The sequence below is a fragment of the Schistocerca americana genome, chromosome X, assembly GCF_021461395.2.
Source record: "Schistocerca americana isolate TAMUIC-IGC-003095 chromosome X, iqSchAmer2.1, whole genome shotgun sequence".
Classification (NCBI taxonomy): domain Eukaryota; kingdom Metazoa; phylum Arthropoda; class Insecta; order Orthoptera; family Acrididae; genus Schistocerca; species Schistocerca americana.
In genome coordinates, this window is record NC_060130.1 from 768,279,524 (window position 1) to 768,294,565 (window position 15,042).

The 15,042-nt window shown below is 38.6% G+C and overlaps 1 protein-coding gene across 1 annotated transcript in view; it reads right to left on the reverse strand.

Annotated features, from left to right (window-relative positions):
- Positions 1 to 11,750: 11,750 nt before the first annotated feature.
- Positions 11,751 to 15,042, reverse strand: part of LOC124554831 (ras-related protein Rab-39B) — a 33,417-nt gene continuing 30,125 nt past the window's right edge. Inside the window, exon 3 of the mRNA XM_047128495.1 lies at positions 11,751 to 13,486. Within this exon, the coding sequence (XP_046984451.1) occupies positions 13,048 to 13,486 (439 nt within the window). The 3' untranslated portion in view covers positions 11,751 to 13,047. The remainder of the gene's footprint in view (positions 13,487 to 15,042) is intronic.

The following is a 15,042-nucleotide window of genomic DNA, read 5'->3' on the forward strand; positions in this document are numbered from 1 at the left end:
CCTTCAGTTCCATGTGCATCTGTGTCTATTAGGTCTCTGAAGGTTACAGTGCTGTTAGAATTAAGGGTGTCATGTAACTGAGGCAAATGCGTATTCACTCAGGAGTATTTGGTTTCTGTAATATTTCAGCTTGATGTGATGTGGCAGTTTTCACCAACATGGTGGCATTCCTCAAACACTTTACAAATTTGATTGTGCCTGCTACACATTGTAAACCTTTATCTATATAGAAATTTAACTTTTTCAGAGCACCTCTCCTGTCTTTTTTTATCATTAAAACATATTCTGACACACTAAGTTTCCTGTTACTAATAGACTTACATTCTTTAAATGAACTCATACTAGGCTATCTAAAGCCCTTTTTGTTGAGTTGGTGTAATTACTCCCAAATGGCAGACATATTCCACAAGGAAGGCGTGTGCGTGCGTTTCACTGTGGTGCTCCCACAAACAGCTAGTGCAACAAGTTTCCACCCAGATGGAGCCCCACTTGACTGGGTATGTCTTTTGCAACTGAAGTACAGCAGGTTTACCAGAGCCTGCCTGCCAATGGCTCACCTCAACAGTCCTCCACCTCAACAGTGTGCAGTATACCTTCTGCTTTTTTATTTTAACTATGGCTTGTACTATCCTTGGTATCAAGGTGATTAAGCCTAGATCCCTGATGCTTGTGACACAAAATGATCCACTGCTGCACCACACATTGGTCACTGAAGCATTTACAGGGATTATGGGTGCAGTGGACTGGAGATGATCACCAATCTCCAGTTCAGGAACACAAGGTTCCTCAAACACGTACACTGACAATGGAGATTGAGTTCCCTGAGGTTGTTGCATTTTTGGTGCAACCCAGGACACATGTGACCCAGGACACATGTGCTTATTGAATATCACGGAAGCAGTGAGCACAGTCCCTCTAAATTAGAAGGCAGGTCCCCACATAAGCCAACTTGTAGCCTCCTATCAAAACATAAAATTTTATTGCGATCTTCAATCAACAGATTAATTCGATGCATCTCTCCATGCCGGTCTATCCTGTATAAGCCTTTTCATCTCTGCATAACACCTACAGCCTAAATCCCTTTAAACCTGCTCACTGTAATCAAACCTTAGACTTTGCATAGAATTTTTATCCTCCCACACTTTCCCACATTACCAAATCTAGGATTCTTCAGGGTGGATGCTACCTATTGATCATTACTTTTAATCAAGTTTTGCCATACATTTTTCTTCTGCACATGATTCATTACCTCTTCACCAGTTGTCTAATCGACCTACCAAATCAGTATTCTGTAGCACTAAATTTCAAAAGCTTTTTTCCTTTTCTTGTCTGAACCATTCATCAGCAATATTTCACTTCTGTACAAGGCTACACTCCACACAAATACCTTCAGAATAGACTTCCTAACACTAACATATATTAGACGTTAACTTTTTTTTTCCAGAAATGTTTTTCTTGCTATTACCAGTCTACATTTTATATCCTATCTACTTAAGCTATTTTCTTATTTTCTTCTCAAACATCAAAACTTTTCCACTACTTTTAGTGTCTCATTTACTAATCTAATTCCCTAGGTAGCAACTGATTTAATTTGAGTACACTATTACCCATGTTTTACATTTGTTGATACTATCTTAAAACCTCTATTGAAAACACTATCCTTCCCATTCATCTGATCCATCAAGTTCTTTACCATCTCTGACAATTACAAATTCATCCAGGAACAACAAAATTTTTATTTCGCCTCCTTGAACTTTGATCCCCTTTGCACGTCTCTCCTGTGTTTACTACTTGCTCAATTCATAGACTGAATAACATCAGGAATAGAGTACAACTCTAGTCTTACTGCCTTCTCAATTACTTGTTCCCTATCATGTCATCTTGCACTCATAACTGCAATCTTGTTTCTGTTCAAGTCTTAGATAACCTTTCACTTCTTTCAGTTTATCCCAGATATATTATGAGTTTCAAAGACCGTATTCCAATCAACATTGATAGCTTTCTTTAAAGTTAAACATGCTATTTATAAAGTTTGCTTTTCTTCAGTTTATCTTCTGATTAAGCAGTTGGGCCAGTACCACCTTGTTGTTCCTACTTTTCTCCAGAATCTCCAACAATCTTCCACTTAGTGTAATGCTGACAGTCTTCTCTAAAATGGTTTCTATAGTATTGTATTCAAGTTTATTCCTTTTTTATAGCCCTTTTATATACTACTCCCACCTTCCAATCTTCTCTTCTAGTCTTTGTGCTTGTGTCCTATGTAATCTCTTGATATTCTTAAAGCTGCTTGTTTGTTTGTTCTAAGCTGCTGAAGTTCATCTGTACAAAATTTTTTTACCACATCGCCAGTACACCATTGGAAAGTTTTGGTCAGTGGCCATTTTAAATACCTGCAATGTCAAGTATCAGAGAGATAATACAAGGTGAAAAGTAAAACACTTTATAATCATCACACTTTGCAAATTACAACTGCTGCTACAATATTTAATGGTTACATTAGTGAAATGTACTTCATATTTAAAAACTTTAGTGCTATGGGGGAACAGAGGCATGTTCTCTTCCACATGTTTACAATATACATATATTGTCTTTAACATCAAAGACTGCATACTGGAATGCATTGTGTAAACCATAATAATTGAAATGCTGTTGTCAAACTGTTTCCAAGTCCTCACTTGGGAGTATTTAGCAGTACAATAAAATCAGGGACTTGGAAACAATTTGTCAACTGCATTTCAATTATATGTTACATAATGTGTTCCTGTAAGCAGTATGTGATGTTCAAGAAAATACACGCAGATTTTTGATGTGCCCACATCTACATCCACTCTGAAGAGGTATGGCACTGCCTACTTCCCATTGTACCAGGTACAAGGATTCTTCCTGGTCCACTCACATAAATAATTGCAGTGTGCATTCTTTCTGCATTCATTTATTCTTCTCCTCACAATCCCTACAAGAGCAACAAAGGGGTTTCTAGTATATTCTGATAGTCATAATTTCAAGCTCTTTAAACTTTCATTAGTAGACTTTCTCGGGATAATTTCTGTCTATCTTCAAGAGTCTGCCAGTTCAGCTTCTTCAGCATCTCTTTGGCACTCTCCCACACGTCAAACAAACCTATGACCATTCTTGCTACCCTTCTTTGTACAAGTTGACCAATTCCAGTTGTGACTCATTGTAGTCGAAGGGAGGTAGTACATTTTCTTAAAATTTTGTAATGTGTACAATTTTACATTTTTGAATATTTAGAGAAAGCTATGAATTTTTACACCACTGTGAAATCTCATCCAGATCTGCCTGAATATTTAGATAACTTTTTTCAGACAGTACTTCATTATACATAACTGCATCATCTGCAAAAAGTCTGTGGTTACTACTGATACTATCTGCAAGGCCACTGATATACAATATGAACAGCAAGAGTCCCACCAACCTTCCCTGGGACACACCCGAAGTTACTTCTACATATGACAATGGCTCTCCAGCCAAGATGACATGCTGTGTTCTCCCAACCAAAAAGTCCTTATTCCAGTCACCTATTTCACTTGGTAGCCCATATGATCGAACTTTTGACAATAAGTGCAAGTGTGGTTCTGAGTCAAATGGTTTTCAGAACTCAAGAAATACTGCACCTACCTGAACACCTTGATCCCGAGCTTTCAGTTTGTCATGAGAAAAAAGTACGAGTTGGGTTTCACATGATAGATGGTTTTGGAATCCATGTTGGTTGGCATGGAGGAAGTCATTCTGTTCAAGATACCTCATTATGTTTGAGCTCAGGATATGTTCTAAGATTCTATAACAAAAGGATATCAATGATATTGGACTGTAGTTTTGTGGATTATTTCTGCTATACTTATGTAGAGGAGTGTGATCTGTGTTTTCTCCCAACTACTGGCCACGGTCTTCTGTTCAAGGGATCTGCAGTAGGTTACAGTTAAAGGGAGATTAACTCAGCTGCAAATTCATTATAGAAACTTACAAGGATTCCATCACACCCTGGAGCTGTGTTCAGTTTTAATGATTTCAGCTGTTTCTCAACATCACTGATAGTAATACATTTATCACTCATCTTCGCAGTGGTGCTAGAATTAAATTGGGATAATACACTCCAAGTTTCCTTTTTAAATGAGCTGTTGAAAACTGAAATCAGCACTTCTGCTTTTTCTTTGATATACTCAATTTCAGTATCTGTCTTAGCCCTAAGTGTCTGGATAATAACTTTGGTACCACTAGCAGTCTTCACTTTTGACTAAAGTTTCTTTACATTTTCAACAGATCCTTTGATAATATTGCACTACAGTAGTTGAAGGCTTAACACATTGCCCTCTTAACAGCCAAATGCATTTCCATATCTACAGCTCTATGCTTTATGCTTTATTTTACACCTATTATACAAGAGAGTATTTCTTTAGAAGTTTCTTTACAGTCACTGTATACCATTGAGGGTCCCTCACTTCATTAACTGTTGTACTAGTTATATATCTGTTAAGTGCATAGTCAACTATTCTTCTAAACCTGAGCCACAGTTCTGCATGCTGCTTTCCAGACTTAAGTGTTTCCGGTGTGCCTCTAGTGTGCTGAAAACATAAATCATCCTAGTTGTTTTAATTGAGGTTTGAATTTTGGTAATTACTGTTGCTACAACTGCCTCAGGTTCAATGTGGAGCTCCTCAATGAGGTCACAATGAAAGTTCACAGAATGAGCATTCACAGGTGATTTGTGCAATGTTTAATATCTGCCAAGGACACTGGCATTCCACTGAGTTCCCTTGTGGGTTTTTTGGCAATATTTTTAAAGCTCTGTGGGTTGTCACAGCTTGCCGTCAATGACAGTAAGACACCTGCAGTATGACACTACGAATGAGTAGTGTTGCTGTTTCTCACACTCAATCTAGATAGGTCACCCAAGTTGATTTAAAAACTTTAGGAGTGCCTGGAGTTACACTGATCATCTCATTACTTCCCTGCAGGATACGGACAAGCACACGCACACGAGCAACGCGCAAGTCTTGCGATGCTTGACAAAAGGGCCACGGTGCTCTTTTCATATGCCAAGTTGGTTGCACACTTTCGGAGAGCAAGGATTTGAAACTGGTGGTCTAATTAGTAACCTTTTAGTTGATTAATTAATTAATTAATTGAGATGGGTTATGAGACCAAACGGCAAGATTATCAGTCCTGCAATTTCGAAGTTACTCACAGAAGAAAGTGGGTTCACTAAAAGTGGACAGATCCAGTCAGGTGAGTTAAATTATAACATAATGAAGTGAAAACACACACAGTAAGAGACATAGAAGATGAGGCCACATCCAAAAACTCGAAAAAGGAGTGGTCTTTCCATTACTTGTGAAACGAGAAGATGATAAAATAGGGTGAATAGGCATCACCACATGTATCTACGATTGCATCGTCACACTACCATATTCACACAAAGCAGCATACCATTAGATGTATGTTGGGACACCAGAAAAACTAATTTTTTATGCTAGTCAACTGATCACATATTTATGAAAGAGATCATGTGGAAACTGAGTGTGAATCCGTTCACTCCAATACAGAGAAAGTATGGGGCACTGTACCTACCTAAAGGTTGGAAATCCCTGAAGTTGTAGAGGAACCATAGTTCACATTATGCCACATTACCATTTCCTCTACTTAAAAAATGACTAGGACATCTCCCAAAATTCCAACATCATCTGCCTACTTCATTATGAAAGAAGCTAATCTCTTAGTTTTGTGTAAGCCACCATTTGAAGGGAACTTTATAGGAGTAGCCTTTGAGAGACAGGAGTGCCATTCTGTGTGTATGTTTATTCCCATGCCACTTACAAAATAACTCCCAACTGCTAAACCAAAATTTACAGATCTGTTCACAATGTGTGAGAAACTGAGTATTCCACAGGAAATTAACAATGGAACTGTATGTGATGCATTGTCTAACCTAAATACTGAAGAGAACTGACTCATTAATAAGGTTATGAAAATTAGAGTTTTGTTTACAGTTTCTTGCCAATTTTACGTCTTAACACTGTAAAAAGGTATTTTGAAGCAACAAAATTGGATTTGAATTCAGTATATTTTACTTTCCATACACATTTGAAAATCCAGCAAGTATTTCTAATGCCAGAACAACAAATATGCAGTATCTCATGAAGGGTGGGGGTTATGGTTGTAACCATCATATCTAATATTTGCAATTGTGGTGGCAATAAATCAGATGCTAAAGAATTGCTTAAACTTCAATGGTTTATTTTTAATGCTCTAAACCTTTCAGTCACTAGTACCTCTCAACTAGTAAAATGCGCATTTGTTTCTTTGGCATTAGTGGGGTGGCATTGTTGGATTATTTAATAATAGCAGCAGTCAAAGAATTCAGACAATACTCTGATGAATGCATCAGTATTGGCTGTCCAGAGTTGTTTGGTTTCACAGCCACACTGTGGGTAGCATGGATGACACACGAGTTGGCAATACCCTCCAGCAGCACAGGCTAAGACAGAAGTGAGCATGCCAGTTTTAATGACTGTGACTGGAAAGCTTAAGGTTCATAAATACTGTTGTGCACAGTGACAAGCTTTTTGTAGGTTATTCTTTTGGTTTGTGGTTCAGGTATGTTCCATGCTATTAACAACTCTCTTGACTTTATATTTACCTCTTTGTTGGCTTTCTGAGCATGGTGTATGGCTTGCCATCATCCACCTTTTTTCTGGCTGTTTACCATTTTTTGTTAAACGGTCTCTGGACACTCTCCACTTGCATAGAATGATATTAAGGTAGCAACAACGCTAATTTGTGTGCAACATAGCTAATAACAATAGGTCGAAAGTTTCTGAAGGTTTGGCAGCATCAGATTGTGCTGCAGCTACAACAGCACAAACGGATGTGAGTCTTACAACTACAGCAGGAGCAAGTACAGGAGCTGATCAAGCAGAACATGGAGCTGATCCACAACTTTCACCCCTATCATTTGCTGTGTTTGATGATGCTGTAGAAAGGTCAAAGAACTACATGCACATATTTATGCTGTACTCAAGGTAACAAACACATCAGGTCCAGTAGTCCAGAGCAATGTGTTGCTTAGCAGTAGTGGTATACTCTGTGAAACTGTGCAAAAGCTGTGTCCACACTTGACCCAGAGGCATTAGAATTTAGTTAACTGTGCAGTCTGTTAAGTAAGCATTTCTACTGTAAGATTCATACTGTGGCAATGCAATTAAAGTTTAACCAATATGGGAAATGATAGTGATCAGTCTTGAGTCCTGAAGGTCACCCCCATAAACACAAATTTGAATGTGTGAATTCTGGAGTCTCATACAGCGATTTGTTAATTAGAGACGTAGTTGTCATATTAGCAACTGACAAGGACGTCCAATCTACAGCTTTGGAATTATCAGACCCCAACTTCAGCACGATCACATTGGAACGTTTGAGGTGCCAGCAGCAGCTCATAGAGGAGATTCAGATAAGAAACTTCCTGGCAGATTAAAACTGTGTGCCGGACCGAGACTCAAACTCGGGACTTTTGCCTTTTGTGGGCAAGTGCTCTACCAACTGAGCTACCCAAGCACCACTCATGCCCCGTCCTCAAAGCTTTACTCCTGCCAGTACCTCGTCTCCTACCTTCCAAACTTTACAGAAGCTCTCCTGCGAGAGGTTCGCAGGAGAGGAGCTGTAAAGTTTGGAGGGCATGAGTGGTGCTTGGGTAACTCAGTTGGTAGAGCACTTGCCCACAAAAGGCAAAGGTCCCGAGTTCGAGTCTTGGCCTGGAACACAGTTTTAATCTGCCAGGAAGTTTCATATCAGCGCACGCTCCGCTGCAGAGTGAAAATCTCATTCTGCAGATTCAGATAATTGGCAAATATCTGAGCTCTCGGCCACACAGTGGGAAGTTATCCCCCCAGATGATGCTCAGGGTAAGTGTCCCATGCAAGGAAATGTATCTTGCTCCAAAGTGGATATACATGGACTTACTAAACAGCTGCAACCTACCTGGACTCTCACCATAGATGATGTTTGTTTGATAATAAGCAAAGTTCCCTCAGCATAGGATTTGCACCCAATGATGCTTAAGCTTTACATGGATTGTTGGATGTGCCATGAGCATCACCAGTGTCCATATTGTTTTCAACACGTTATGCCTCTCACAAGCAACAGCATTTAGCAGAAGTGTGCCTGCACAGGAAAATGACACTGTGGCCAATGCGCTGGTGTTCACTAATACACCGTGGGCAGCAGAACCTAACCAGCTCCAGTCTCAACAGAACCCGACCAAGCACATACTTTGCACATAATTGTATTGGATATCAATGGCATTTCAGCCAAATTCCAGGTGAATATGGGGGCTGATTAACCAGGAAATCTATCAATGTTTGGGTGCCCTGCCAGCAACTGCTACAGCAGCAGATTTTTCATACAGCTAGTGGAAGATCTGTAGTGTTCCAGGATTTAGAATAATTGTTAGTTTGAAGCGCATATTTTACTCAAGCGGTCTGCTGTGCCTAAATTTTTTCATGCCCAGTCAGTTCCATTCACAATGTGTGATGCAGTGAAGGTTGAGTCTGCCAACTCCCAAGGTGATCACGAAGAAAGCACACAGGTCTACCAGAATTTGTGGTGATTTCAAGGCCATGATTAACGTGCAAAGTGAGACTGACCTGTACACAATCCCTCGGTCAGAGAAATATTTAGTAAAGTAAGGGGAGGGGAATAGTATTCTTCAAAAAACTGATTTGAAAGATCTGTATTTGCTTATTACCTCTACGCACAGATACACGAGAAAGGCTGTTACTAAATATGTCTTCTGGACTGTATCAATACAAGAGGTTGCATTTTGGGGTGACCTCAGCACCCAGAATTTTCCAAAGGCACATAGAGCAACTAACTCACAAGTGCATAAATTATTTGGACGACATGGCTGACAGGTGCTACTAGAGAAGAGCACATGTCAAATTTACAAACACTATTTCAGTGGCTGCTGTAGAACAGACTCCTTTGTAACTTAGACAAGTTCAAGTTTTTTGCAACCTCTGTGCAGTATTTGGGGCACACACTGAGCAGCAAAGTGATCATGCTGACACAGCAAGTAAATGCAATTGAGAAGCTGTTAGTCCATTAAAAATTGAAGGAAGTACAGTCTTTCCAGGGGAAAGTGAAGTACTTCGGGTAATTCATTCCTCAAGAAGCTCACCTCTCTCAGCTGTTGAACCATTTGAGGAAGAAAGGCATTCAATTTGTTTGGTCCCCGAAGTGTCACAAAGCATTCTTCCAGATGGAAACACCAGAGGCCGGTATCCCCCGTAGCATTGTTCATTCAAGGCAAGCTCCTGACTCTTGCAGCCAGTATGTCACAATATGGGATAGGTGCCATTCTCTCGCATAAGAATTACGCAAAAAGAAATGATCACTCTGTATCATTGCAAAGATGCTCTCACGGGTAAAGCAAAATTATTCACAAATTGAAGTGGTGTTGGCCATTCTGTATGGTGTCAAAAATTTCAAGTTTTCATTCCAGGCCATAACCTGCACAAAACTCCCCTTTGCCGCACCGGACAAAATACTAGTCTGGCCATTTTTGACCCTATGTGCTTGTTAAAGTGGCAGAAATTTAGTATTGTCATTGGATTCAGACAACAATACCACAATGAATGCACCAGTGTTGGTCATCCACAGTTTTTTGGTATCACGGCTGCACCCCAAATGACACGAATACCGCTTGAGGAGGTGAGACCCTCTGGTGGCATCAGCTAGAAAGAAAGAGTGCATGTTCCTCTGCCAGTTGTGTTAATGCATCTCAAGATTTCAGGTCACCCATGTGGCTATTGCAATCACAGTGACAAGCTTATTCTATGTTATTCTCTTAGGTTTGTGATTCAGATTATATTTGCACTGTATTGATGACTCTTGACTTCGCATTTGCTTTTCCTCTCTGTTTGCCTTTTCAGATCAGTATTCAGCTTGCCATCGTAGTGTGATATTAAACGGAACACCAAATGTGTGTGCACTAGTCACATGACCCCATAAACCTCAGGCCAGTGGTTTGCAGGTGCGGAGCTGGCATTTGATAGTGTCACAGATGTTTTCATTGGGTTCAAATCTGACAAATTTTGATGGCCAAGACATCAATGTGTGTTCAGTGCCATGCACCTCAAGCCACTGGAGCATAATTTTGGCCTTGTGACAAGGACAGTTATCCTCCTCCAAATTGTCATCTCTGTCAGGGAAAACGTCAAAGTATGAAGAGATGCAGGTGGTCTACAATGTTCACGCAGTCCACAGCTGTCATGGTGTCTTCAGTTACTGCTACAGTTCCGATGTGAGCCCAGGTGACTGTTCCCCATAGCATAATACCACTCTTAACAACCTGTGCCTGCAGCACAGCACTTGTTTATAGCAGCTGTTTGCCTTATTGACTGTTTCCAGACGCAGTTATTAACTTTGTGTAACTATAAATGTTTTTCATCTGATAAGACAATATGTTTCCATTGATCATATGTCCAATCTCTATGATTGTATGTCCATTACAGTAGTAATTGATATTGCTGGGTCAACATGTGAAAATGGAGAGGTAGTCTGCTGTAGAGTCCCACATTCAACAATTTGCTCTGTAACACTTCTGCCAGCACACTATTGTACTCTGTTATCAGATCTGCCAAATATCGTGCTTTACAGTGGCTCTGATCTTCATGTCCTGTGTGATGATCCATGCACACACAACATCCTAGTCACCTGCTCTTAGCTTCGCTGTCCAACCCATTTCTATTAACCCTCATGACAGTAGCACGCAATCAGCTGATCATCTTGGCCATTTCCGATATGGTTGTTGCAGGTGGTGAACTATAAAAATTCTGCTTTTTTCCAAATTGCTACTCAGCTGATATATACTACAAATATCTTTGCTCAAAGATGTAACATTTCTAACTTTGAACAAGTTCTTTGGTTTTTCAGTGCATAATATCATTGTGCGGGCAAATTCATTCATCTTGAGTGTTTTTAACATGAATATTGAGAAATACACATAAAAACAGCTGCAATTTTCAGAAGTTCAAATTACTGTATTACTTATTTTCAACACCCATGCTAACATTCTTGATCAATGCATTTACCAGCACAATGATGATATTTTGTACACAAAGGGGAAAAAAAAAACTGTTTCCAAGTTAAGAATATTGTATCCTAGTTGCACATTCTGCCAAATTTATGGAGGCAATCAGTACTCACAGTGTAAAGTGTTTAATTTTGTGGTCAATAGGAAATTAAAATGGAAGCTGCCAGATGGATATTATACACAATACCGCGCATACTGCAGTGGCAAGTAAAGAAATACTTGCTTCAACACAATTTGCCCAATCATCTCTCTCGGCGATACATTACAGTGTTTTCTATCTACTTATTACAGATCCAGTGCCCAGCATTAAGCAATGTAAATAAATACATTATGTTCACATGCCCCATTTGAAGTTGAGCCTGGAAAGGAAAAACTAGTTTATGTGAATTAAACAACAGTCTCAAAAGTGAATAGTAGTAGTGATACATATGTATATTAATTTAATAATGTACATTTACATCACTGCACAGACACTACGTGCTTCAGCAGAATATTACTTTTAGTTCAACTACAGATCTCACATATGAAAAAGCAGTAGGTATTGTAGAAAGAAGCAGAATGATGTTATATTAACTTTTACTTACCAGTTCTGAGACATTTAAGTGTAGATAGAATATAATCAAAATAATTAGAGAAAAAATAAACACATAAATAAACACAATTTATTGCTTATTTATGATGCATCAGTTTTACACAGAATGCTATGTTAACTAAGATACCACATATGAAATGAGAGAAGTCTGTAATAGTCAAGATTCAACTCATACTTCAAATAACCATTGCATTTAGTATGTAATCCATTTCTTTGTTCCGTATCATATTGATATATTTCACAATGCACATCATTTTCATATTCTCAAATTCTATAAAATGTTTGGAACTAAAGCTCAAACAAATAACTTGCAACGTGCTATGTCTAGCTGAATTAAGGCGCCAGAAGCTGATAGTTCTGAGAAATCTTCCAATTCTTCTTTGCCATTGCTGGAAAATTCTCAAACATCTCTCATATTTATACATTAAATTCTACACACAAAAATTTAATCATAATTACTTTAATTGTCTTCAATCAATGACAAACTTTTGTTCTTGACCTAAGGAAGGAAACAACTGTGCACAAAACGAAGACTGTTAATGTGGAAATTCTTCCACAGCAGTAATGTTACGCAAAGGAACAGAATGGGTTACAATTTCTCTACACTGACACATATTTACTAAAGGAAAAATTTTGGTATATTAACCAGTGGGAAAAGCAGTACCAAAATAGAAAATGACAGCACAAGACAATCAATAGTAGAGTAGCCTTTAAGTCCACAAGGCTGTGTTTTCCATTAATGTTGCTACACTTGCCTGTTGCCTATCAAATTACTTTCAGGATGATAGGAAGCAATTTAGTCATAGTATTACAAATTTTTCATGTAATTTCAGCGTGTGCTTTTCATCAACAACTTAACGGACAAGTTGTGTGTTCTCTCTGAAAAACACGTAATGTGAATATTACTATCAGCCTATGACACACACACTCCTTATAGTAAAACTTATTTCGAAAGCACCAATTTTTTCTGTCAGTTCCAGTTTTACCAATATCACAATGGTCTAAAAGATGTTAGGACACTGTCCATTGCCATTGTTTCTGATTGAAGTTCGATAAATACACGATACCTCAATAAAGATCGAACATGGTTTACTGCTTAAACTTCTTGGCACATAATCATTACCATATGTACCAAATATGTAATATAGGCCTTTCCTTATGAGTATTTTTTTCTGAGAAGTATACTGGTAGTCATCACAGTTCTGCCTGTACAAAGGTAAGTCGTAAATTATGAAATACTGCAAGTATACAACATACTATGTCAGGATTCAAAAATGCACAGAGAAACAACATTCCATAACAGTTCACACAGAATATGTACAATAGTTTATATCAGTACATCATCTCAGCAACAAGTTGATTTGGCAGGTTCTGCTTCAACTAAATTGAAGTCATACCCACTTGGGCGCTGAAATCCTGTTTTAATACCATCCCAACCATCCTCCACTTTGTATTCACCAGTTTGTATCCTGTTATAAACTTCCTGGGTTACTGCATGAAATGCCTCTTCTACATTTACACCAGTTCGCGCAGAAGTTTCAACATGATGTAAGCCGTGCTGCTCAGCAAAAGCATGTGCTTCTTCACGCGATACCTCACGTCTTCCACCAGTCAACACTAAATCCAGCTTGCAGCCAACCAGGGCAAATACAGGGCGATGAGGTTCTATATGCCTACGGGCTTCCATCATCCATAGAGGAATATGTTCAAAACTTGCTCTGTTACAGATGTCGTATACAAGCAGAGCACCGACAGAATTTCTGTAATACGATTTGGTTATGGACCTGAAAACCAGGATATCCAATGTCAGAAATAACATAAAATCACTCAGAAGTGTTCTACAAAACATAAGATAATGTTTCAGTCACCTATGTTTTCACAGATATAAAAAAAAAATTTCTGTTAGGTTTTTTCCAAATTCATTCCTAAGATTCCAAATTTGATCACTATTAGATACAAGATGAACTTCCTTAATTTTGCTGGTCTTTCTGTAAGCAGCAAGTATCTTTTTCCCCACATAGTCTTTTCTAGTAACCCTACAGTAAGAGAGAGAATTACAAAATTCCCTGTGAAACAAATGTAAGTATGGAAATAACAATCCCTCAAGTAATGCAGTTGCCAAGTATAGCCTTGCAACATGCCGACTTAATCCCATTTCTGCTGATAAAGATCATGGTTTTAACAATCCTAAGAACTAATCTTTACTTTAAGCAGACAGGCAAATAATAATAGTTGCAAGTGTTATGTATATGTCCATATTAATAATATCACTTTTTCTTGGCAGCAGTACCTTCAGTAAATTATATGATGTGAAATCTTAATACTAAACAAATAAAGATACAGACACACTGCGTAGATTCTCTTGCAACTACGTACACTTAATACAGTAATATATGAAGAGCAAAAGAGAAACTGAAGAAAATATCAGTCAGTATCAGTTTATGTAAAGACTAGTAAAAAGACACTTTTATACTTAACATTATATTATGAAACAATCACTAAACAGATTAAACCCTTACGCAGTGAGACATGGCAGGGACACGCTGTTTCCCTATACAAGCTCATTTCTGAAATAATCTAATCTCTTAATTGCTTTGATGTCCTCCTATAATCTGGTCTGGTGAGGATTTTGAACACTATCAGTACTCAAGAATGGGTTCCACTGATGTTCTATATGCAGTCTCCTCTACAGATAGACCACACTTTCTGAAAACTTTCCCAATAAATCGAAGGTAACTATCTGCCTTTCCTACAACAATCCTTACATCCTTATATCGTGCTACTATCTAGTGTCTCACACTGGTCCTTACAAGAACAGGGCTGTTTTCACTATCTTGCTGCGCATATTCTCAATGTTGGGGTGGATAACTGCAGAGGGTGGTCTGGTCACGAATGGGTCGGAAAATTTAATATTAGTAGAGAATTGTGTAAGGCACAGTGTCAAGCCATATCTGAAATACACAGGTATTTTGCCTATAAAGTCCTTTGTAACAGGATATTTTGTACAGGAGTCCCAAAATGCGTGTGATAATTCTCACCTGTTCATTTATCTCCCACTAGAGTCACTAGTTTGCAAAGAGTACATTTGGGAGATGATAACTCTGAATTACTGGTTTCCATAGAGGCTCCTTGAATTCTGGTGTGATGCACATCCATCGTTGATTTGAATATGATACTTACGTATACCAGCTAAACTGGAGGGACCAGGGCCTCAACAATATAGTCTGTTTTTACAAGACACATTGGGTACTTATTTTCTGGCTGATCAACCTCCTCCCAGGCCTATCATTTCATTCAAAGTTTGTGCATGTGCCACAAACAGGAGTTCATTGTCAAAACT